The 24,999-nt window shown below is 47.2% G+C and overlaps 1 protein-coding gene across 2 annotated transcripts in view; it reads right to left on the bottom strand.

Annotated features, from left to right (window-relative positions):
• Nucleotides 1-352: 352 nt before the first annotated feature.
• Nucleotides 353-24,999, bottom strand: part of LOC134413307 (uncharacterized) — a 34,471-nt gene continuing 9,824 nt past the window's right edge. For both annotated transcript variants that reach the window (XM_063147471.1, XM_063147470.1), the window contains 15 exons: nt 24,794-24,915; nt 22,781-22,895; nt 22,378-22,485; nt 19,306-19,458; nt 15,773-15,836; nt 14,657-14,720; nt 12,841-12,932; nt 11,753-11,932; nt 9,106-9,123; nt 8,835-8,981; nt 8,615-8,682; nt 7,192-7,234; nt 6,185-6,248; nt 2,872-2,948; nt 353-550 (listed from right to left, as the gene is read on the bottom strand). In XM_063147471.1, coding sequence (XP_063003541.1) covers nt 527-550; nt 2,872-2,948; nt 6,185-6,248; nt 7,192-7,234; nt 8,615-8,682; nt 8,835-8,981; nt 9,106-9,123; nt 11,753-11,932; nt 12,841-12,932; nt 14,657-14,720; nt 15,773-15,836; nt 19,306-19,458; nt 22,378-22,485; nt 22,781-22,895; nt 24,794-24,899 — 1,323 coding nt within the window. In that variant the 5' untranslated portion in view covers nt 24,900-24,915 and the 3' untranslated portion in view covers nt 353-526. The remainder of the gene's footprint in view (nt 551-2,871; nt 2,949-6,184; nt 6,249-7,191; nt 7,235-8,614; nt 8,683-8,834; nt 8,982-9,105; nt 9,124-11,752; nt 11,933-12,840; nt 12,933-14,656; nt 14,721-15,772; nt 15,837-19,305; nt 19,459-22,377; nt 22,486-22,780; nt 22,896-24,793; nt 24,916-24,999) is intronic.

The following is a 24,999-nucleotide window of genomic DNA, read 5'->3' as shown; positions in this document are numbered from 1 at the left end:
CCCTTCTTCAAAAGTAAATCCCATTGATTTCAACTGCTAACACCACATGCACCACATTACCTTTGAGGAAACCCCATTGAACAGAGAGAGTGTTACTTCTGAGTAAACACATATAGAACAATGCCCATACACATGCAAAACATGGAAGGGGGAAGGTAGGTTTTTGGACAGGATGAATGGAGGGGGAATTGTCCAACTTACAACAACCAATAAACTGTAGGGGGAGGTACAAAGGAGATCAGTGGGTGAGGCCACGGTGAAAACAACAAGGTGTGAGTGAACCTCAGCGGGGTAATGGCAATGCGCTACAGGAGAGGCGTAAAGAGCCTTGCGACATACAAATGCACAAGTGTAAGTTTGCAAATTTTCATATGGTATATAAGCACTATATAAACGAAGTGGGATAATTCGAGGGAGAACCACAATAAAAGGGTACATGGGATGAAGGCTAAAGACTCATTCTTCCTGGCTGGCGTCCTTTTTCCTCCTTGCTCCGGAGAACTCTGTGCATGAAAGATCCTCTGGTTCAGACGCAGAGCACAAGGGCACCCTAAGGAAGGAGAGAAAGGGGGTGGTTTCTTTTAAGCATGCTCTTTCAACACTTCACTTTGAAGTGAAGGCAGTGCATGTGAAGATTGAGGGAGGAGCAGGTGAGAGAAGCCATTACTGGTTCAATGCCCACTAGGTAAGGTGAGACATGAAGAGGTGTACAAAATGATGCCTGGTGTGGAGAAGGTGGCTAGGGAGACATTTTCTCCCTCTTGCATAATACTAGATCTCCCACTAGGTCAGGCCCGTTGCTCAGGTTAACCTCCCTCTTTACCCCTCTTAGACCTAACAGATCTTCTTTCTCTTCCCCTCCCTTTCCTCCCCTTCTTCATTCACCCCTCCCTTCATCTATAATTAGGGTTGCCATACATCCTGGAAAACCAGGAATGTCCCGGTTTCCAATGGAAGGAAGGAAAGGAACTTCTCATGCAAGCACTGTGTCATTACTGACACTTGGAGGGACACCAGCTGTCACTGATGTTTTCTTGGCAGGCCTTATAGCGGGGTGGTTTGCCATTGCCTTCCCCGGCCATTATTCCCTTTCCCCCAGCTAGCTGGGTACTCATTTTACCGACCTTGGGAGGATGGAAGGCTGAGTCGACCCGAGCCGGCTGCCTGAAACCAGCTTCCGCTGGGATGGAACTCAGGCTGTGGGGAGAGTTTCAGCTGCAGAAACTGCTGCTTTACCGCTCTGTGCCACTTCCAAAATGTCCCGGCTAGTCAGTCAAGAATCCCGGATTCCTGTTCCAGCCAGCCAGAGAAATTCCAACCTCTGAAATGGTGCCTTGAGCCTGCTCAGTGGAGTGTAAGTCTCCATACTGAAGTCTCCTCTAGCTTTTGAGAACTAGTAGAGAAATGTAATTTAGTGTCTTTGTTTCCTGTTTGTTTGCTTAAACTGTTCTTTGCTTATTATTTATTTGCAGGTGCTTAAGTGCTTTAGGCTGCAATCCTATGCATACTTACCTGGGAATAAGTCCTATATAACTTAATAGGATTTGTTTCTGAGTAGACACACATAGGATTGAAGTGTTAGATAACTAAAGCTTAGATACATAGCTTTCTTTCTTTCCCTAGACCTTTATATATTGCTCAGTTTTTTTAAAAAAAAATCCTAGCACCCCACCAAAAAAATTGTCCCGGTTTTGTGGATTCAGAATATGGCAACCTTATGTACAATAGAATTTTTTAAAAAAATAAAATGGGAAACTAAGGGCCTTGCTAGACCTCAGTGAGAATCCAGGGGAGAGAAGGGGAGACCTCGCTTTATGAATAATGCAAGATCTCGCCCTTATTCAGATGCGAGCTGTGACAAGCTCTGGAGGAGAGCCGTCTTGGCCGCCATATTATTATTATTATTATTGTTAAAGCGGCAGGACACAGGAAAGGTAAGTAAGGTTGTTGCTGTTTTTAATTCTCCTTCCTCCACCCACCCACCCCAGCCCCGTTCTCCCGTTCTCCTCCCCCCCGGCCCACGATCTCCAATCCCCCCCTGATGTCCCCCCCCACCCGCAATTCCCCCCCCAATGTCCCCTGGGCCGTGATTCCCCCCGATCTCCCCAGCATCCGTTTCTTGCCCCCCATGTCCCCACTGCAGCCCATCCGCCGCTTTTCCCAGCTACTCGGGAGTAAATCCAGTAGCCGGGAAAAGCGGTGGACCTGGCAACACGCCCGCGGTCCCAGCCTCAGCCCAACCTGAGGCCAGGACCGCGGGAAGAACCATGCTACAAGCAGTGCCTGGGCGGCTTGAGGCCTGGCTGAGGCCAGGTTCCCCTGTGTGTCATCTGGACGCACAGGGACGAGCATGGGCCTCGCACCGCGCTAACCCCTGGTCTAGCCAGGCCCTAAGAAGGGAGAAAGAAAAGGACAAAATGGAAGGAAATCATCCGTGCAGGTGCCCAAGTTGCAACCTGGCTTCACACTGACCCACTGGGTTTATTATGTCATTCCTGTTGCCAGACTCCAATTGGGGAATAAGGCAGGGAGGGAGGCAGGGAGGGAGGGGACTTGGCCAAGGCCACCCTTTGATTCTATGGCCAAGATGAGACTTGAACTCAGCCCTCCAAGGGCCCAAGCCCCTGATCTGCCCACTGTAACGATATCTGCCTGGCTCACTCCCACCCTCAAAGGAAACCAAACGATGGATTTTTGTCTGTTGTTTCTGTTGCTTCGCTGGGCCTGGTTCTAGAGGGGAGGGGGATTATAATGCTGACCTACTCTACAGGATTGCTATAAAAAGATGACTAGCATTATTGTTGTTGTTGTTGTTGTTGTTGAAGTACAGTAACTCATAGAAAGGTGGGTTACACACTGCTGACATCTTACCTCCACCACTGAAGCACTTGCATTGACCCATCCAGTGCCTAGGATGGAAGGCACTGGGATTCCATCACGAAGGCGCCCTGGAAGAAAGAAATCCAATGGTTTGGGACTGATTGGAAGAGACGTTTTTCTGCAGGTGGAGGCTGATTCTGCTCTTGAGGGCCTGGGCGTCTCCCCTGAATCAGTTTCTGATCCTGGAGAACAGACTATGTTGACAAGAACACTTCCTGCACTCTTTGTAGAAATCTACACTACTTTATCTATAACGGTACATTTGGCTCTGATAACATCTCTTCATTGGCTTCCAATTCACTTCAGAATCCAATATAAACTTCTGTTGACCTACAAAGCTTTTCACTGTCTAGCTCCTTCCTATCTCTCCTCTCTCATCTCACACTATTGCCCCGCTCGTGCTCTTCGCTCCTCTGATGCCATGTTTCTCGCCTGCCCAAGGGTCTCTACTTCCCTTGCTCGGCTTCGTCCATTTTCTTCTGCTGCCCCTTACGCCTGGAACGCTCTTCCAGAACATTTGAGAACTACAAGTTCAATCGCAGCTTTTAAAGCTCAGCTAAAAACTTTTCTTTTTCCTAAAGCTTTTAAAACTTGATTTTGTTCTGACTTTATACTGTTAGTTTTACCCTACCCAGTGCCTGTTTACCCTACCCTGTGCCTGTTTGCATTCTCTTCCCCTCCTTATTGTTTTATTATGATTTTATTAGAATGTAAGCCTATGCGGCAGGGTCTTGCTATTTACTGTTTTACTCTGTACAGCACCATGTACATTGATGGTGCTATATAAATAAATAAATTAATAATAATAATAATAATAACATCATAGAATCATACAATAGCAGAATTGGAAGTGGCCTACAAGGCCATCGAGTCCAACTCCCTGCTCAATGCAGGAATCCACCCTAAAGCATCCCTGACAGATGGTTGTCCAGCTGCCTCTTGAAGGCCTCTAGGGTGGGAGAGCCCACAACCTCCCTAGGGAACTGATTCCATTGTCGTACTGCTCTAACAGTCAGGAAGTTTTTCCTGATGTCCACCTGGAATCTGGCTTCCTTTAACTTGAGCCCGTTATTCGGTGTCCTGCACTCTGGGAGGATCGAGAAGAGATCCTGGCCCTCCTCTGTGTGACAACCTTTTAAGTATTTGAAGAGTGCTATCATGTCTCCCTTCAATCTTCTCTTCTCCAGGCTAAACATGCCCAGTTGTTTCAGTCTCTCCTCGTAGGGCTTTGTTTCCAGACCCCTGATCATCCTGGTTGCCCTCCTCTGTGATATAAATAATAGTTAACCGTTCTCTATCAGAACACAAGCAGTAAGGTAACCTTTGCCTTGTCAAACATGCAACCTAAGCGAAGAGACCATATACACAGCTGAGGTCGAGAGGTAAGCACGTTATCTGGGAAGACCCAGCTCAGTCAACAGACAAATACACAATGAGTTTCTGCTAAGAGTAGTATTTGCAATGCTATGAGCTTCCTGTGGAAATATACCAAACCATGGCACTGTATGACTTAATACGTAACTTGTTTGCAATACAGTATAAAAGTCCTGGATGAGAAACATTCAGGACTGCTGCTGCTATTCCTAAATTTGAAGCAGGCAGTCTTTTCGCTGCGGAAATAAAGCCAAGGCTTTGATCTTACCCCGTGTCTATTTGTTATTTGGTTCCGGCGGCTAGACACGATCCTAGAGAGAGAGCTCAATTTGAGGGCTCTTACCACATCTGAACACGCTCCAGCTTGTCTACGTCCTTCTTGAATTGTGGAGCCCAGAACTGGACGCAATACTCTAGATGAGGCCTAACCAGGGCCGAATAGAGAGGAACCAGGACCTCACGGGATTTGGAAGCTAGACTTCTATTAATGCAGCCCAAAATAGCATTTGCCTTTCTTGCAGCCATATCACATTCATTCTTCAGATCCTTGAATCCTTGTTTGTTTGTTTGTTTGGAGCAGAAGGGGGATCTCCAGATGTTTTGGACTGCAACTCCCAGAAGCCCCCGTCAGCATGGCTAGTGTCCAAAATATCTAGAGATCTACTTTCTACTCACATGCTTTGGAATATCAAACTAAATTCCAAAGTAGTTTGCACTACATAAAAACAGCAGCAAAATACAGTGCATTAAATCTAATCATAAAAACAGAAGAACGTACTGATAAAACATCAACCAATAACCTTTTAAATGCCTATATCAACAAAAAGGATTTTCTCCGGCACCTAAAAGATAATACAGCTATTCCTAATGGCATTTCCTTGAGGACAGCATATCACAACTGGGGCACCACAGTCCTTTCCCTTGCTGATATCTACCTCACCTCTGATGAGGGAGGGGGAACGCAAGGGCATGTGAAGGGCATCCTAAAATACAGACCTGAGCCAGTGAGCTGAGGTTCATCTGCTCCAGCATCCTGCCTCATGGAAGCCCAGAACCAGGGCAGCTCATACTGGGTTCCATCACACCAATGATTCCATGCATTCTCACCATGCCTGGTGAGTGGATTTGCAGCACGGTACTCACATGACGCCGTGCCTGTCCTGCTGACACCCCGCCTCTTCCCCCACCTTTTCCATCTTTTCCCTGAATGCCTAAAATCTGGATTATTTTCCCTAAGCACATTAAATGTGCCCTTAAGCCTCCGTGTAGTGCTGTACTCTCACGTTTTCCTTTGCTGGGGGCGTGTGCTCTGACGGGAGCCTTGCTGTTGGCTTGGATGGATTTGCATCAAGTCCTGGCTGGGAAAAGTGATCTCTCCCAGCAGCTGGCTCCAAGCCTGAATAGAAAACCCCAACCTTGCATCCCAGGCTCAAAAGCATTTTTAAAAAAATTGTACAATGCCTGAATCTCTGCAGAGACAGGATTGTGCTCCTTCGATGCTAAAGGGTTGTTCCATTTTTGCCAGTCAGAAAGGCGGTCTGGTTGAAGTACTCAGCTGACAGGACCTGTCTTGTGAAACAGGGGTGGGGAGCAACCAATGAACTGGAGGGAGAAAGAGAAAGGGCAGGGTGGAGTGGAAGAGCAAAGGAGCGATAGAGCAGTGTATTCAGGTGAAAGGGACCATAAGCTTGACGTGCTTATGCATCGGAGGTAAAAAACATGGAGGCAAAGTGGGGGGGGGGGATTACGCGTGGTGGAGCCCAGTGTCCTCGCCTCACCAGCTCTTGCCATCCAGCCACTAGCAGCCAGTGGCAGACAGCCACAGAACATGGAAGGATCTCCAACTATCCTCTCCTCCCTTGCAGCCTCTGAACATGGAGATCCCTTTGAATCTGATGGATTTAGAAGAACCCTCTTCTGGTTCTCTTACCATTGAGAAGAGACAATATTCTTTCTTCCAGCAGGCTATTGCAGTGGGGCACAAAACTGGGTCCCTGGAGGAGGAGAAGGAGGAGATGAAAGGCAGACATCCATAAGCGGTGGCCATCACTCCAGAATAAGAATCATTGGGAGCAGGGCCGGTGCCAGACTATTTTGCACCCTAGGCAAGGCCAGCTACTTGCACCCCCCCCTAAATTGTGCGGAAGTCCGAACGTGTGCGCCGAGTGGAGAGCTGGGACCGGCTCACTTCGATTTGGGACCGAGCCGTCTGGAATTCACCAGGACTTACTTCCGTGCGAACGCAACCCGCTTTGCAGCCTGGCATCCCAATCCCCTCTGCACGTTTACTCGGGGGAATAAGGCTTCCGAGTAAGGAGGCATAGGCGGATTGGGCTGCACTGGTACCTCCCGTTGCAACGCTTTCTCAGATGCAAGTCCCGTTGATCTGTGGGCGCAGGATTGGGAAGCAAGAGAGTTTGCCTTGCGAGGAGTCCACAAGTCCCTAGCTTTCCTGGGGGAAGGGAGAGGGAGTCCCGCTTGCTTTCCTGCCTGGACATCGCGGCCCGTTTGAGGAGAGAGGTGAGGCGACCCAGTGCCCTTTCCTCGGGAGTAAGGCAGAAGCTGGCTTGGGCCAGGGTCGAGCTCGCCACGTGCTTTTTCTTCTTCTGGCGGCAGCCTCCCGGCTCTGGGAGGGTGGCTTCCAGGTGGCTAGAGCAGCTCTGGGAGGGCGGCTTCTGGGAGGAAGTGTGAACATGGAGCCGGCCCCCCACCCCAGCGTCCCTGGCTTCATTTCAGCTGGGCAGGCGCGGGGCGCCATCTCGCCCACCCAGGCTCAGCTGAATCCTCGGGCTGGGCTGGCTCACAGCCAACACGTGTGAGTGCTGCGCTGTGCAGAGCCCCTCTTAGCTTGGCGCTCTAGGCAGCCGCCTGAGTGACCTCTATGGTAGCACCGGCCCTGATTGGGAGGGAAATGATGCCACGGGAAAGGTCAGCTACCTTAGAGATGCCAACGCTTGAAGAATCCAGCTGCTGATCTTGGCTGAGGGGCAGGAAAAGACAAGATTGGGTCATCAAGAATATGACAGAGCCCTCCCTCCTCCCAATTCAAAATGTGCCTGGAAGCCGTTCTGAGCAAGGGTGACGAATTTAGGCGGCTGATAATCTTGCCAAGGTTAATTCTCAAGTTACTAGCCCTCACTAGTGGTTACATATTAAAAAAAAAATCTAGTGGGCACTGGGTATGTGGAAGCTTGACTTTTAATACTTGGACTGCCTGTGTAATATTTCTATATAGAGACATTGGTGTCGTTGCCTTTGTCTATCCCTGGCAATTATGGCAAGCAACAGGTCCAAGTTGCAACTGAACGTTCTCCTAATGCTGCCTAGTATAGCTACCCACAGTAGTTTTTCTACTGGGACCATGATGTTCTTGGAAGAGATGTTAAACATCCCCTTCCTCCCAGCTGAGAGAGGGGGATTAGATAAGGGAGAAAAGTCTCCATTGGAGTCCCTTTTTTTAAACACCCACCCAGACCCACAGAGGGGGTGGAATTTGGGGAGAATCATAGAATCATAGAATAGCAGAGCTGGAAGGGGCCTACAAGGCCATCGAGTCCAACTCCCTGCTCAATGCAGGAATCCACCCTAAAGCATCCCTGACAGATGCTTGTCCAGCTGCCTCTTGAATTACTCTAGTGTGGGAGAGCCCACAACCTCCCTAGGTAACTGATTCCATTGCTGTACTGCTCTAACAGTCAGGAAGTTTTTCCTGATGTCCAGCTGGAATCTGGCTTCCTGTAACTTGAGCCCATTATTCCGTGTCCTGCACTCTGGGAGGATCGAGAAGAGATCCTGGCCCTCCTCTGTGTGACAACCTTTCAAGTATTTGAAGAGTGCTATCATGTCTCCCCTCCATCTTCTCTTCTCCAGGCTAAACATGCCCAGTTCTTTCAGTCTCTCTTCATAGGGCTTTGCTTCCAGACCCCTGATCATCCTGGTTGCCCTCCTCTGAACACGCTCCAGCTTGTCTGCGTCCTTCTTGAATTGTGGAGCCCAGAACTGGACGCAATACTCTAGATGAGACCTAACCAGGTCCGAATAGAGAGGAACCAGTACCTCACATGATTTGGAAGCTATACTTCTATTAATGCAGCCCAAAATAGCATTTGCCTTTCTTGCAGCCATATCGCACTGTTGGCTCACATTCAGCTTGTGATCTACAACAATTCCAAGATCCTTCTCAGACACACACACACACACACACACTCCCAAGCTCCCATGGTCCCATATGAATCAGGGACATGTGTACTTAGACATAAGAAAAACGATCAAGCCTGGGTGATTGGGAGAAGGTTCAGTTTGGCCCTGGGGTGGAGGGATGGAGATGGTGGAGGCAGAGAAAATGCAATGGATCACTCACCTGTCCATGGATAGGGCCAGGGCCAGCCTGCCATCAAGCACAGAGAAGGCAGTGGTCAGATTCATGCTCTGCAATTACACAGTTGAGGAAGCCGAAATGGTCACAAGGGGGAGGAGGCTGGTCAGATTCCCACTTCTCCTGGAGACACCCCCTCCCAGGGGTGGTGAACGGCAGACTTGTGCCCACCAGGCAAGCATTTCTTTCAGATGATGCCACTTACGTCTCTCATGATGAGTATCGGAGAGGATGATTCATTTCCATTATTGCTGAACACCTCAGTTTGTACGGCGACCTGTGCAACGGCTTTGTCATTTGCAGCATTAACCAGGTGACCATGCAAGTGGAGAAGTTTAAGGTACAGGACTTTCTGGAGAAAGGACAGGATACATGGAAACCAAACAATATATTTAAAGGGGGTGAGGTCAAGATGTTTAAAAAACAACAACAGGTGGATTAGCCAGCTATAAGATCCCCAAGTAGGTGCCACTTACCCACTTGATTGTAGAACCCTGAAAGAGAAAGAAAGAGATTATCAGTAATGATGGCCGTAGTAAGACCTAAGGTTTATCCCAGGATCATCCCGGGTTCGTCCCTGCCTGAGCGCTGGATGCCCTGTGTGGCACTTAGATGAACAGGTTTGACCCCAGGACAATCCTGGGATAAACCTTAGGTCTAGCTACAGCCGATGCCTTGGGGGGGCTTCTACTTTCACCCTCTCTCCTGCGTTGAGTCTCCACAGCAATCCAGAGTTGGGCTGTGCTGAGGTTTTGTTTATTTGGGTGTAGGGGGGAGGTGTTTCACAGCAAAGGTTACAACGTTTTCTCAAAAAGGACACTGTTTTAAAGTGGCACTCCCTCTCCCCCCACCCCTTAAGAAGTGGCAAATATTTGTGGCTTGTTTTCACAGAGGAGGGCCTTCTCTGCTGTGGCACCCATGCCTCTTCGCGTATCCATGTTGTGTTGTTGTTGTTGGTTTTACCCTTTTAATTATTATTATTATTATTATTATTATTATTATTATTATTATTATTATTATTTCTTACCCGCCTCTCCATTTTGATCGAGGTGGGGAACAACAATAAATGATAAAATACATTAAACTGAATTACAACATAATATACATTGTTAAAAACATCCTAAACAACATCCTAAAACATCATCATCATCATATGCCGGAAAAGCGCGGAGGCATTCCAGTGGCCATTTGGGGTTCACCATCTGCCCAGACATGCCTCCGAAGCAGCTCCAGAGAAAGGCAACAGATGGCAGATGCCATCGTCACCTCGCTCCAAGTGGAAAAAGTCGGGATAAATCCATAACTTTTTTAATTCGGAGCTTCAGGGGAAAGCCGTGGGATGGCTCCGGGATGGCAGCTGCATCATACACATGACCTGCTGCCACTGTGGATCCACACCAGGTAAAACCCCTCGTCAAGACAGGCCCTTGGTTTGAATCTTTTTAGTTGGAAATGGCCTGGATCTGGGTTCCACCCTCAATGCAGGGTGGATTCCTGCATTGAGCAGGGGGTTGGACTCGATGGCCTTGTAGGCCCCTTCCAACTCTACTATTCTATGATTCTATGATTCTATGATCATATAAACAACAACAAAATGCTAACAATTGTTAAAGGACTTGGTCTGTGTCCCTTATTTGCCTGAAGCTTCATTTGACTGGAATGAGATGGAGGGCCTTCCTGGTGGGAATCTACACTGATGTTAACGTTTTGAATGGGTTACTGTGATGCACAGCATCACGTGACCCTGGGTCTCCAACGTTGCAAATGAGTTCTACTTACAGGTTCTATTTCTTAGTTCCAGCGCGGCTACAGATTCATGTGCCTCGTTCTACCGGTAATTTTCCTCTCGCAACCCAGAGCTGCTGGGTTTGCTTTGCCCACTTCCTGTTCTCCTTCCTTCGCCCCGTTTGCTATCTTATCTGCTACAGCAGATAAATCACACCAGCGTTCTACTGGGCAATCACTGACAATTGCATGCAAAGGACTCAGAAGTTTTCCACCTTAAAATCTGCTTATATTGTGAAGTACTCCCAGGCATCCTGCCTTAATTGTGCTCCTTTTGCAAAAGATTCGCCCCAGCCGCTGCTGTGGGCGCAGGAGCAGGATTTTAAACAAATGCTTACATCTGCGTAAGCTTTATAGATAAAGACACCAACATTGGCACAGTAATTCAAATACCAAATTTGAATCAAATTGGGTCATCGGTTGATTTTTTATGACTTTTTAAAAAAACATTTCCCCCCCCCCCCTTTGCAAAGGAGCTGAGGAGCGCTCAAAGGAGCACTATAGCTCCCTGCAGGAAAATTAACAAGGGTCCAAAGTCCAAAACTCATGACCAGCGGGGCTTAAATGGGGCTGTTGCTAAAACTTTTCAATTTGGTCTCCCATCCAAACTCTGACCAGACCCTGCCCTGCTCAGCTTCAGCAAAGTGGCTGGCTCCTACACATTCAGGCAATTCCCTGGGACTTGTGTTAAGATGTTTTGGGAGGGGGTTTGTGAGTGCTTATGACTATTGCCTTGCTCTGCTCTGCTCTGCCAGCTAGGAATGAGGCAGGCAGTGGACAGAGCAAACCCAGCAGCTCTCACAGAAGAGGGGGAACAACGGAAGGATGGAACCATGTGCCCTGAAGTTCCATTGCAGCGAAACGTAAGTCACGCTAGTGTGTCCCGTGATACAGAGAAACGATACAGAGAACCACGTTAGAAAGGGACACTAGCAACGGTATAAGACTAGTGTAGATCTGGCCCTGGTGGTGGCATCACCCATTTCTAGGAATTTCCATCAGGCCAAATCTCTCTTTTCATTATTGACACTGAGAGGAAATGGACCAGAATAAAGAAATAAATCTGTCACTCAGCTGCAAGATGAGAGGATGGTGGTTTTATGAATTAAAACCTGCTGTTATACTTATCTAAGAAAATGGTTATATGTACAGTGTTATAAAATTATGGATTCTATGGTTGCTGATTTATGCTCATGTTTACTCCAGGGGAGACAGAGTCTACACAGGCCTCATGGGGAGCCTCCACAGGCAGGATTAGGCCCATGTGCCAGAGGTCCCCACCCTTGCTCTAGCCATTCTCCTTACCTACCAAGCCACACAGCCCCAGAGACTACCCACCGCATCAAGGGTACAGTTGAACTCCTGAGGTTCCATATTGCCTATGACAGACATCACCATATTCAAGAACGCCGGATGGAGACTCTGAAAGTAACTATAGCTCTGAATGGAAGGCAGGTTAATGAAGACGGTGTCATTTGGGATGGAGAGGAGACCCCCTTCCGCTAACTCGAAATCAGCCTAGAAAGAAAGAGTACACGGTCAGTTATTAGATCCTCACAAAGGGAAGATCAGACACTTCTGCCTTAAAAACTGGGACCACAGCTAGACCTAAGGTTTATCCTGGGATCATCCAGGGTTCGCCCCTGCCTGAGCACTGGATCCCCTGTGTGTCACCTAGATGAACAGGTCTCACCCCTGGACGATCCAGGGATAAACCTTAGGTCTAGCTATGGCCTGGATTATGCCAATGCAAGTGTGTTGAGGAAACTAAGGCCTTAGCTAGACCTACCTGATAGTCCGCGACAGAGGAGGGAAGATCTTGCATTACAAATAACACAAGATCCCTCCTCCATTTACACGTGAGGCGCGATGGCCTCAGGAAGAGAGGCATCGTGCCCACCATTTTATTTTTATTTTTAAAGAAGATGGAGCATACAAACGCTATTGTGCTAAAGGTAGGGTTCTTTTTAAATTTAACTTAATTTCCCAGCTCCTCCCCACCCTACCCGTGATGGGCGCAGCTCCTGGCTCCGCATGAGGAATCGCGTGGAGCCGGGTCAAACCGCAGCAACGGGCCACACGTTCCATGGTATCGGGCTCAGCCTGGGACTGTGGAAAAAGCAGGCCCAAAGGGGAGGGCTCTATCCTGGGGCAAGGGAGGGATCATCCCTCCCTGATCCCAGGATCCCCTGTGTGTCCCATGATAAAGCCCAGTCTAGCTAAGGCCTAAAGAAAGGAAAGGAAAGGAACCTCTCGTGCAAACACTGAGTCATTACTGACTCTTGGAGGGACGCCAGCTTTCGCTGACGTTTTCTTGGCAGGCCTTATAGCGGGGTGGTTTGCCACTGCCTTCCCCGGCCGTTAGGCTAAGGCCTAAGAGAGATACTTATGCTAAAGGCACAGTAAAATATCAGGCTGATACTTACAGATATATCAAATTCGACAAAGGTATCAGTTATAGTTGGCAACTCTGCCAGCTGGTACTTCAGGGTCCCATATGAGCCAAAGGGAAGATCCACTACATGGAAACACAGGGAACCATCATGTCAAGCCGGGCTCAGCTCCGTCCATTCCCAACCCACCTTGTATGTTCTGCATCAGGGGTGTTCAAACCCCTGAGGGCCAAACTCCATGTTGGAGTAGCTGCATCTGGTGGTGGGTAGGGCTAAAGGAAAAAGTGATGGGGCCAAAACATACCAGTATGTTTTAGCTTAAAGCTCAATGGTCCATAACTCAACCTTAGAAGAGGCATTTCAGCCTTTACAATAGGAAAGGATTTGTACAAAATCCAGGAAAACACTAAAAACTGGTGGTCACTGGAAATGGGACAGAGATAGGGGAAGAGTGTGTGGACATTTGGGGAAGGCTGGGTTGAGATACTAAGTGGGCTGGATTCGGCCCCTGGTCCTGAGGCTGCTCAGGTGTTATGGTCCCAGCTATCATGTATCCAATGGAGTCATCCTCAGAGGAAGAGCCTGAACCATCAGAACCAGATAACCCCAGGGAACAGGTGGCTGCAGAGGACGAGCTGCCCAAGATGGTTCAGGGCCCTCAGGGGTGATTTCATCAGATTTGCATGTCAATGGGACAGAATGTCTAGGAAATAGGTGGACAACTCATGGCCCTCCAGATGTTTTGGCCTATAACTCCCATCAGCACTAGCAAGCATAGCTAATCGTTGGGAAGCATGAGAATTGCAGGCCAAAACATCTGCAGGACCATAAGGCCTTAACTAGACCTACCGTTTAATCCAGGACGGAGGAGAGAAGATCTCGTGTTGTGTTTAACGTGAGATCCCTCCTCCGTTTACACGTGAGGCGTGACAACCTCAGGAAAAGAGGCGTCACGCCCGCCATTTTAAATTATTTTTAAAGGAGACAGAGCGCATGAACACTCGTGCACTGAAGGCAAGTTTTTTTTAAAAAAAAAAAACTGCTTTCCCCACTTCCCCCATCCTAACCCAACGGGCACAGTGCTCCTGAGGAGCACTGCACCCCGTGCGCAGCTCCCAGCTCCATGCGAGTAATCACGTGGAGCTGAGTCAAACCGTGGAAATGGGCCACATGTCCCGCGGTCTTGGGCTCAGCCCGAGACCGTGGAAAAAGCGGGCCCAAAGTGTAGGGCTCTATCCCAGGGCAAGGGAGGGATGATCCCTCCCTGATCCCAGGATTCCCAGTGCGTCATCTGGACACACAGGGACAATCCCAGGGATCACCCTAGGATCAAGCCTGGTCTAGCTAAGGCCTCAGTTGCCCATTCCTGACTTAAAAGCCCCCTCAGAACTTGAGAAACATTTTGGAGAATGTGACTCATCCCTCTTAACTAAATATGAACTTTCCATGGGTAGATCTGTGTCTGTAGGAGAAAATAGAAGCATTTGGGGGGAAAGAAACAAGTGACAGTTTGAAGCCAGGAGAGAAGCTGATATAGCTGAGCTGTTAATTGTAGCTTGTAGGGAAACTCTGGGGTCTGCATGGATCTTTTTTTGGAGTTCAGCTGTGGGGCAGTTGATTTCTTGCTTGTAGGAGTGCACTTCATCTTCATCTGCACTTCATCTTCACCCAAACTCAACTTGCATATGTCAAACTCCCTTTCCAGAGGAAGCCTAATTCTGGTAACTGCTATCCCCAGAACTTCTGATTGTTCACAGAAGTGAAGAGAGAGTAACAGGATATGATTTGTGGGTGGAACTTACTGTAGTAATTAGAAGGTGCAGGAAGGAATCAGATGCAAAAATCTTACCATTTATCGTGGCCAATACAAGTTGTTTCACCCCATTCAAGACAACAGTCATTACAGGACATATCTGCAGGATAAAGAATGAGAAGCATGTTCAGAGGAGGGCAACCAGGATGATCAGGGGTCTGGAAACAAAGCCCTATGAAGAGAGACTGAAAGAACTGGGCATGTTTAGCCTGGCGAAGAGAAGATTGAGGGGAGACATGAGAGCACTCTTCAAATACTTAAAAGGTTGTCACACAGAGGAGGGCCAGGAACTCTTCTCGATCCTCCCAGAGTGCAGGATAAGGAATAACGGGCTCAAGTTACAGGAAGCCCGATTCCAGTTGGACATCAGGAAAAACTTCCTGACTGTTAGAGCAGTACGACAATGGAATCAGTTACCTAGGGAGGTTGTGGGCTCTCCCACACTAGAGGCCTTCAAGAAGCAGCTCGACAACCATCTGTCAGGGATGCTTTAGGGTGGATTCCTGCATTGAGCAGGTGGTTGGACTCAATGGCCTTGTAGGTCCCTTCCAACTCTGCTATTCTATGATTCTATGAAGAATCAGAGCCTGTAGACGACCCCTCTCACCCCATATCTTAGTTTATACTGGGTTTTCACAATATGTCCTTTAAGGTGAGAATATTCCATCATCCCTATAAGGCAATGGGTCAGGGAAGGGGACACAGGATGGAAGGTGGCTGAGGAGGTTCCAGAGAAGAGCAGGTTCAGAACCTTGGATACAACTACAGGGCCTGAAGGCTCAAATTCACCACCACGGAGAGCGGTCCTGCTCCTAGAGTCCTGACAAATCACCCCTTGGCTAGCTCAGAGCAACGGGTCGAGGTTTAAAGCCGGGCCAAGAGAGTCCTTCTGGGACCTTCTCCTCCTCAAGTGCTGCATCTGTGGCTTTGTAAATGGCCAGTGCCCTTTCCCACAGATGGATCAGACCAGTGTGGGTACATCTCGTTCAGCATCCTGTTTTCCACAGTGATGTACATCGGAATCTGAAGACTCCAAATAGCCATTACATAACATCAGTGGGAAGAAGAACGCAGCACCAACACCCAATGCTGGTGCATGCAAACATCTTTCTCTTCTTAATGTTTCCACATCCTTGGTTGCCGTGGCCTTACCTGGCGGTCTATGTTTGAAGTGATAGATTCCCGTATTGTGCTTAGCACAGATGCCGGAAGCGAACTGCAAAGTGAAACGGGAAGGACAAGACTGTTCCATTTATTATGCGTGGATCTGGTTTAGTACTCAACAAAAAGTTAAGGAGATATATATATATACAGTGAAACCATAATATTTAATATACAAAAATAAAATAAAGATTAATGATGATATTGTATTAAAAGTGCAATAACAGATTGCACAGACCAATGTACAGCTAAAATAGGGTGACCCTATGAAAAGGAGGACAGGGCTCCTGTATCTTTAACAGTTGCATAGAAAAGGGAATTTCAGCAGTTAATATTGTGGAAGAATGCTATAAATTTTGCCAGCAGGGACAGAAAGAAGGAGAAACCACAGATCAATATATTGCTGCTTTGAGGGAAATGGTTGTTTCTTGTAATTTTGGAGATATAGCAGAGGAATGATTCGGGATCAAATGGTGGAGAAGAAAATGATGCCTTGCATCAGACAACACCTGTTGCTAGAAACTGATCTTAACTTCACTCCCCTTTGAAAATACGCAGGGATTCAGCCTTTTCAAATGGCTTAGGTCATAGTGTTTAGCCCCCATATTCAGTGGAGTCATGTCTGCATCTGGCCGCCACACATAAAAGTTGAACCACTACAAAACAATGTTGCCAACTTATGGAGGCAGTCCTGGGGATGCTGTGGTCAACCGTATCAAAAGCAGGTGAGAGATCGAGAAGAATGAACCCAGTCACACTCTTCCTGCCCCTCTCCTGACAATAGTCATCTGTCAGGATGACCAAGTCCAATCCCATCCAAAAATTGGGCTTGAACCTAGAATGGAATGGTTCCAGATAATCAGTTTCATTCAAATGTGCCTGCAGCTGGGACTTTGGATGTCGCAGGAGTCCAACAGGTAAGTGTTTGTGTGTGCATATTTGTGTGGAGTCTGGCGGATTAGTCACCCCACCCCCACTTAGAATCATGGAATAGCAGAGTTGGAAGGGACCTACAAGGCCATCGAGTCCAACCCCCTGCTCAAGGCAGGAATCCACCCTAAAGCATCCCTGACAGATGGTTGTCCAGCTGCCTCTTGAAGGCCTCTAGTGTGGGAGAGCCCACAACCTCTGTAGGTCATGGGTTTCATTGTCATACTGCTCTAACAGTCAGGAAGTTTTTCCTGATGTCCAGCTGGAATCTGGCTTCCTTTAACTTGAGCCCGTTATTCCGTGTCCTGCACTCTGGGAGGATCGAGAAGAGATCCTGGCCCTCCTCTGTGGGACAACCTTTTAAGTATTTGAAGAGTGCTATCATGTCTCCCCTCAATCTTCTCTTCTCCAGGCCCAGTTCTTTCAGCCTCTCTTCATAGAGATTTGTTTCCAGACCCCGATCATCCTGGTTGCCCTCCTCTGAACACGCTCCAGCTTGTCTGCGTCCTTCTTGAATTGCGGAGCCCAGAATTGGACGCAATACTCTAGGATCTTTTACGTAAATTGCAGCCATAAAGCAGCCACTTACATAAGATTAATCTTGTTTAAGTCGCTGCTTTATGACTGTCATTTCTGTAGAAGAATGAGTGGCCATTCCCTCGAGTACCTTATCCAAAAAAGTGGTATTTATCATGGGACAAAAGTTGGAATAAATCTCTGAGTCCTGGAATGTGGTTTTCAAGAGTAATTGCATCACCACATCCTTCAAGGCAGGAGGGAACCACACCTGCATGCCGTGATCCAGTCAGTCTTCCAGTGCTAGCTCAAGGAAGTCGTGAATGGCAAGGTATGTGGCAGGTTGCACAGGTGCAAACATCTTGTATATGTCTCAGGTTCCAAAAGCTGAAACTGATCCCACAAAATAGGACAAGACAGTGCAGTGCACTGGGCACTTCAGCACACACTGCAGCAATAGTGGTGTTCAAGTCAGCAGGAAGGTGAGTGATTTTGTGCTCAAAGTGTTTGGCAGACACATCACAATGAGCCTCCAAAGTCTCCAATGCCTCATTCGTGGGAGTAGATGAAAGCAAACCCCAGACCACTCCGAGAAACTCAGCAGGACAGCTACTCAAGGATGCAATGGAGGCAGCAAACTAGCATCCCCAATATCATTCCAATCTGTCTCTTTGCCCAAACACAAGGTACAGGCCCTCATAGAGTGTCCTAGAAAAGAGGAGTTTCTTGGTGAACAGGATGGCGGTTTTATGGATTATGGCAACTGTGTTATATGGAGAGTCCAAGGATACAAAGCTGGGTCAGAAATATACCACCCAGTTCATCTACCTTGATCTTGGTGATGGACACCAGGTCAGCTTCTTCATCCACAATTAAATCATGGATTTCATAGAATCATAGAGTTGGAACAGGCCTAACAAGGCCATCGAGTCCAACCCCCTACTCAATGCAGGAATTTGTGGCCAGGCCATGAAGAACCTGTGGTAGGGGAAAGGGATCCAAGAGAGGGAAGACACAGAGCCACCTAAGTCTTCCAGCACCCTAAAATTCCCCACTCCATCACACCAAACCACCTGCTATCTACAAATACCATTATACTTCCCCCTTCCTATTTCACTGCCCTCCTACAATCACATCCTGGCTGATAAGGACTTCCTCAACACTAACAGTACAGCTCAGGTGTGCTCTGCCACCATGCAGACAACATCAATCGAAGGAGCAAGCAGATGTAAATCAAGTTGGCCAAGATACACTCAAGAAGGCCAAGGTGGCGAATTAGGGCAATAAGGTAACATGGGTCCATTAAAGATAAAGACACCCCTCCTGTGGCTAATTACTGGTTTGGCCAACCACTGAACTTTACACCCTGACTCCCACTCAGAAGAACCCCATTCACCACAGTTGGCCCCACTCAAGCTTTCACCCTAGGCAGCCACAGGTGTGTCTGATGAAAAGTCTGGCCACCCTTCAGTTCCCAGGTAACAGGAGGTGTGCCTCTAACCCCATACAGCTGAACCTGCCACCCACGGCTGGGCTGGTTCTGATCCACCTCCTTCTGGAGAAGTTCCAACCAGTCACAACAATTAGCTCCTAGCTGACGGCAGGAAACAGGTTGTCCTCAAAGTGAAGACAAACAGTGAGTGCAAAGAAAAAAAATCAAGTGGACTTCATGGTGGATGGTAATTGAGTAAGATGTAGATGTAAACTTTCAGTCTCTCTTTGCTCTATTGTTTCTTCTGCACTGCACTCTCATATTGTATAATGTCTTTTATTAAAGAATAGATAGATAGATTATCTATCTATTAGATAGATAATAGATAGATAGATAGATAGATAGATAGATAGATAGATAGATAGATAGATAATACAATGAGTCAAATACAAAAAAAAATACAAAAAAACATAGCTTTTCTACATGAGACCAGATGCATTTGAACAGAGCCAGAATCTCCTACACCAGTGTCCGGCCTCCAAAGAACTCCTCAGCATGCAAGGAACAGAGAAATTCACAACCACTGATTAACACCAACAAACAACAAAGGTTGTAACTATTACATCAGGGATATGACAGTACTCACCTTCTCAAAATGCTGATGTCAATGGCTCCAAACTGACAATCACATCCATGAATGATAACATCATAGGTACCTTCTGAAAAGTTTGCAAGTCCAGCTGTAACTTTGGACTTCAGTTCCAGTGAGATTTTGATCAAAGAAGAGGCTCCAAGCAAACTAAACACACACAAGCATGTACCAATCCACTCCATCACAATGTTCCAGTTGTGGTGCAGCTCTTACACTTCAAGAATACATAGCCAAAATTGCACCACATCAAATGGCAATAAATAGAATCACAGAATAGCAGAGTTGGAAGGGGCCTACCAGGCCATCAAGTCCAACCCCCTGCTCAATGCAGGAATCCACCCTAAAGCATCCCTGACAGATGGTTGTCCAGCTGCCTCTTGAAGGCCTCTAATGTGGGAGAGCCCACCACCTCCCTAGGGAACTGATTCCATTGTCATACTGCTCTAACAGTCAGGAAGTTTTTCCTGATGTCCAGCTGGAATCTGGCTTCCTTTAATTAGAGCCCGTTATTCCGTGTCCTGCACTCTGGGAGGATCGAGAAGAGATCCTGGCTCTCCTCTGTGTGACAACCTTTTAAGTATTTGAAGACTGCTATCATGTCTCCCCTACTTCTCTTCTCCAGGCTAAACATGCCCAGTTTTTTCAGTCTCATTAAAACACTCAGCCCTTGTTTATTTATTTATTTATTACATTTCTATACCGCCCAATAGCCGGAGCTCTCTGGGTGGTTCACAAAAATTAAAACCATTCAAAGTATAAAACAACAGTATAAAACCATAATATAAAATACAATATAAAAGCTCAACCAGATAAAAACAGAAGCAATGCAAAATTACAAATTTAAAACCATGTTATTTAAAATTTATAGATTGTTAAAATGTTGGGAGAATAAAAAGGTCTTCAGGTGGCCTGGCATTTCCCTTGTTTTCCCTCTTTCCTATGTCCTCACTATCAGTGGCAAACTACGGTTCCCATCATGCTCCCAGGGGAGATGGGAGGGCAAAGGTGAGTTAGCTGGATCAAAAGCAGCTCTTTACTACGGCTGACTTCAATACAAAACTAGAACTCTCACTGTCTTCTCTGACATCCTGTTCAGTGAATAGAGATAGGCTTCATTTAAGCATTCCAAAAGGTGAACTCCATCTCCCATGAACCCCTGAGATTTTGTGTCTTGACACCCCTTTATGCAGAGCATCCAGGCACCCGGGGTTGCACTCTCCCTAAAGGATCGGGTCCGTAGTATGGGGCTGCTCTTGGATCCAGAACTGTCACTTGAGGCACAGGTGAACTCAGTGGCAAGGAGCACCTTTTATCAGCTTAGGCTGATATACCAACTGCGCCCTTACCTGGACAGAGATAGCCTAGCTAGAGTGATCCATGCTCTGATAACCTCTCGTTTGGATTACTGCAATGCGTTATACGTGGGGCTGCCTTTGAAAACGGTCCGGAAGCTTCAGCTGGTACAAAACAGGGCAGCACAGTTACTAACAGGGACTGGCTGGCAAGATCACATTACGCCAGTCCTTTTACAACTTCATTGGCTGCCAGTCCAGGTCTGGGCCCGATTCAAAGTGCTGGTACTAACATTCAAAGCCCTAAACGGTTTGGGGCCAAGTTATCTGAAGGAACACTCCTCCCGTATGTACCTGCCCGGACCTTAAGATCATCCACAGGGCTCCTTCTCCGTGAGCCCCTGCCAAAGGAAGTGAGGCAGGTGGCTACTAGGAGGAGGGCTTTCTCCACTGTGGCACCCCGGCTGTGGAACGAGCTCCCCAGAGAGGTCTGCCTGGGGCCTACACTGTACTCCTTTCCTCGCCAGCTGAAGACCTTTTTATTTTCTCAGTATTTTAACACCTAATTTAACTTAAATTTTAACTTTGCTGTTTTAATTTCTTATTTCAATCTATATCAATTCCTGCTGTGTGGTTTTATCCTGGTTGTGCTTTTTATATTGTATTTTGTATTTGTGTTTTTAGACTGTTGGTTGTTTTATTATGCTTTTCATGGTTTTAATTTTTGTGAACCGCCCAGAGAGGTTTGGCTATTGGGCGGAATAAAAATGTGATAAATAAATAAATAAATAAAATAATCATGAATAAGGGAAGGGAAGGCAGTAAACCTATATAGAACAGTTGCTGGGGAACATGGGTGGGGGAGTGCTGTTGCACTCATGTCCTGCTCGTGTGTTCCTTGTCGACAGCTGGTCGGCCACTGTGTGAACAGAGTGCTGGACTGGATGGACCCTTGGTCTGATCCAGCATCCATCGAGGCTGGATTCTTAAAGGGAAAAAACCTGCTTCCAATCCAATCCTTGCACATAGAATCATAGAACCATAGAATAGTAGAGTTGGAAGGGACCTACAAGGCCATCTAGTCCAACCCCCTGCTCAATGCAGGAATCCACCCTAAAGCATCCCTGACAGATGGTTGTCCAGCTGCCTCTTGAATGCCTCTAGTGTGGGAGAGCCCGCCACCTCCGTAGGTCATGGGTTTCATTGTCATACTGCTCTAACAGTCAGGAAGTTTTTCCTGATGTCCAGCTGGAATCTGGCTTCCTTTAACTTGAGCCCGTTATTCCATGCCCTGCACTCTGGGATCATTGAGAAGAGATCGTGGCCCTCCTCTATGTGACAACCTTTCAAGTATTTCATAGAATCATAGAACAGCAGAGTTGGAAGGGCCTACAAGGCCATCTAGTCCAACCCCCTGCTCAATGCAGGAATCCACCCTAAAGCATCCCTGAAGCATCGCTTGTGCTCCCTACAACCTGAAATGCTCAAAGGGTAAGGCAAGAGAAGAGGTAGTGTGTTTCAGGGGGTTGAATACTGGCATTTGAGGATCCATTTTAAACATTACCTAGAGTATTTTAAACATCCCTGGAACCTTCTGGAATGGGCACAAGAAGTCAATTATTGTGGTCATAAATTACTTTTGTCTAATAAGGAAATCAACTAGCACAACTTTAGATAGCTGGACAAGATCCCACCTAGACTGGCACATTGCCTTCCTTTGCCAACATCTGCTTACTCACTTCCACTCTGGAAACTGCTGAATCACAATACTCACGCATTGCCAGTGATCTCCAGCTTTATGTCGGCAATCACATCACCACCATTTATTTCTGGCCTAAACACCAATGAGTAACCAGTAAGTTGGACACTGGCAATTTTTATCCTGAAGAGAAAGGATGGAAGACAATGAGACAGAGGAGATAGCCTAGGCAGCAGGCGTGGCTGAAACAAACTCCACAATTGTGACACAGTTTTCTAGCCAGAAGAGACGACTGAAGGGTACATTAAAATAGACACTTGCATTGAAGGAAACCCTCAGATCTTGTCCCACCAGGCCTTGAATGATGCATTAGTCATAGCATCTTGCAAGCCCCATCACTAGTACAGAGACAGGGCCTTCAAAGACCCCAAGTACAATCCAGCCATCCCCCATTTCACAATCTCTGTTCTCCACTTACCCACTGATTTTACCACCTGGACCAAGCAGACCTCCAATATTAATGTCTGGAAGCACAATGCGTTCTTTCAAGAGATTCTGGAGGAGCCCATCATGCAGTGTTCCAGATAGCATAACTGGAACAGAAACATCCATGAGATCAAGTGAAAGGAAGAGATTACTACATATGGGTGGACTTCAGCAACCAGTAAGTCAACTGCTGCAACTCCAGTGACAACATAGGAAGAGCCATGCTGGATCAGACCAGGGGGCTATCTAGTCCATTCCAGCATTCTGTTCACACACTGGCCAATCACCTAGCCATGGGAAACCTCAAGCAGGACATGAGTGCAACAGCACCCTCCCACCCACATTCCCCAGCAACTGGTGTACATGGACATACTGCTTCTGATACTGAGGCCATTGCTAGTCGAGGCCTGGTCTCCCTCCTGTGCATCCAGATGACGCACAGGGGATTCTGGGGTCAGGCCGGGCTAAGACCTCCCTTAAGCCGGGATAAGCGGATTCGCTTATGGCCCGACTTTTCTGCAGCCCCGGCCTGAGGCATCGGGGTGGGGGGGAAAGAAGGATGGGGGACAGGGCATCGGGCATCGGGGAAGGGGAAAAGAAGGATGGGGGACAGGGCATCGGGGAGGGGGGAGGACGGGCGAGTGAGCGGGCAGGGGGGCATCAGGCATTGTGTGGGGGAATCAGGGGCAGGGGGAGCGTGGACCCTATATTTATTTTTAAAAACACTTACCTTCTCTGGCAGCGTGCTCCTGCGCACATGGCCCTTTAATTAAAAAAAAATGGCGGACGCAACAGGGCTTCCCCTTGCCCCATCACGTCTTACATGTGGAAAAGGGTGACGGCGCGCACTAGCTGTAGCACGCCGTCACCCCGACTCCCGGCCGGATTATCAGGTAGGTCTAGCAAGGCCCTGAAAGTAGCACAGAGCCAGGACTAGTAGCCATCAAAAGCCTTCTGTGAATTTATCTAACATCCTTAAAGTTATCCAGATTGGGGGGGGGCATCACTACACCTTGAGGAAGTGAATTTATGCACTGGGTAAAAAAGTCCTTCCTTTTATCTGTCCTGAAACTCCCACCAATCAACTTCATGGGATGACTTCATGTGAACCGCCCAGAGAGCTTTGGCTATGGGGCGGTATACAAATGCAATAAATAAATAAATAAATAAATTTGGCTCTAGTATTTTGAGAGGGGGAGACATGATAGAGGTATACAATAATATTGCACACCTCTATCACCTCTCCACTGTTCCAAGCTAAACAGGCCTAGATGCTCTAACCTTCCCTTATAGGGGAGTTGCTCTGGGCCTGTGATCATTTTAGTTAACTTTTTCTGTACCTTTCCTAACTCAACAATATCCTTTTTTAGGTGCAGTGACATGAACTGTACACAGTATTCCAAGTTTGGTCAAACCATAGATTTTTTCTTATGAGGAGGGGATAATGTTGGCAGTCTAATTTAAAATTCCTTTCTCGATTATGTCTAACATGGAATCTGCCATCTTCATATGCATCTCCTTTCCCAGCATCTCCTCATACACAAATACGCAACCCTAAATATTTCTGGACTGTGTCGCTGAGCAGTTGACTCCCTCAGAGGTAATATTCTTCATCTAGGGACGTGAGGACGGGGCAGTGACATAATATTAAATAAGGTGACCCTATGAAAAGGAGGACAGGGCTCTTGTATCTTTAACAGTTGTAGAGAAAAGGGAATTTCAGCAGGTGTCATTTGTATATATGGAGAACCTAGTGAAATTCCCTCTTCATCACACCAGTTAAAGCTGCAGGTGCCCTGCCCTCTTTTAATCTGGTCACTCTAGTATAGCTTCTGCAGCTTTAACTGTTGTGATGAAGAGTGAATTTCATCAGGTTCTTCATATATACAAATAACACCTGCTGAAATTCCCTTTTCTATGCAACTGTTAAAGATACAGGAGCCCGGTCCTCCTTTTCATAGGGTCACCCTAATAGCCTATAATATTATCCATTAGGTTTCCTTACTATTGTGTGTTGCTGCTCGGTTGTAGATAGACCTAATTGCAGGTGTTTTTCCTTGGGAGGGGCTCAGCAGGGCACAGATGAGAAGAAGTCCCAGCATCTTCCACATCTTTCTGTTCTCACACCTGTAGGAGAAACTCTGTTTAGATGTCCTTCATTTGAGGAGTAGATATTAAACAGATTTTTGTGGGGCTTGAGCCAACATGTGA

The sequence above is a fragment of the Elgaria multicarinata genome, chromosome 1 (assembly GCF_023053635.1).
Source record: "Elgaria multicarinata webbii isolate HBS135686 ecotype San Diego chromosome 1, rElgMul1.1.pri, whole genome shotgun sequence".
NCBI lineage: Eukaryota > Metazoa > Chordata > Lepidosauria > Squamata > Anguidae > Elgaria > Elgaria multicarinata.
The sequence above is the reverse complement of the archived record's forward strand: the minus strand, read 5'-3'. Positions and strand labels throughout refer to the sequence as shown.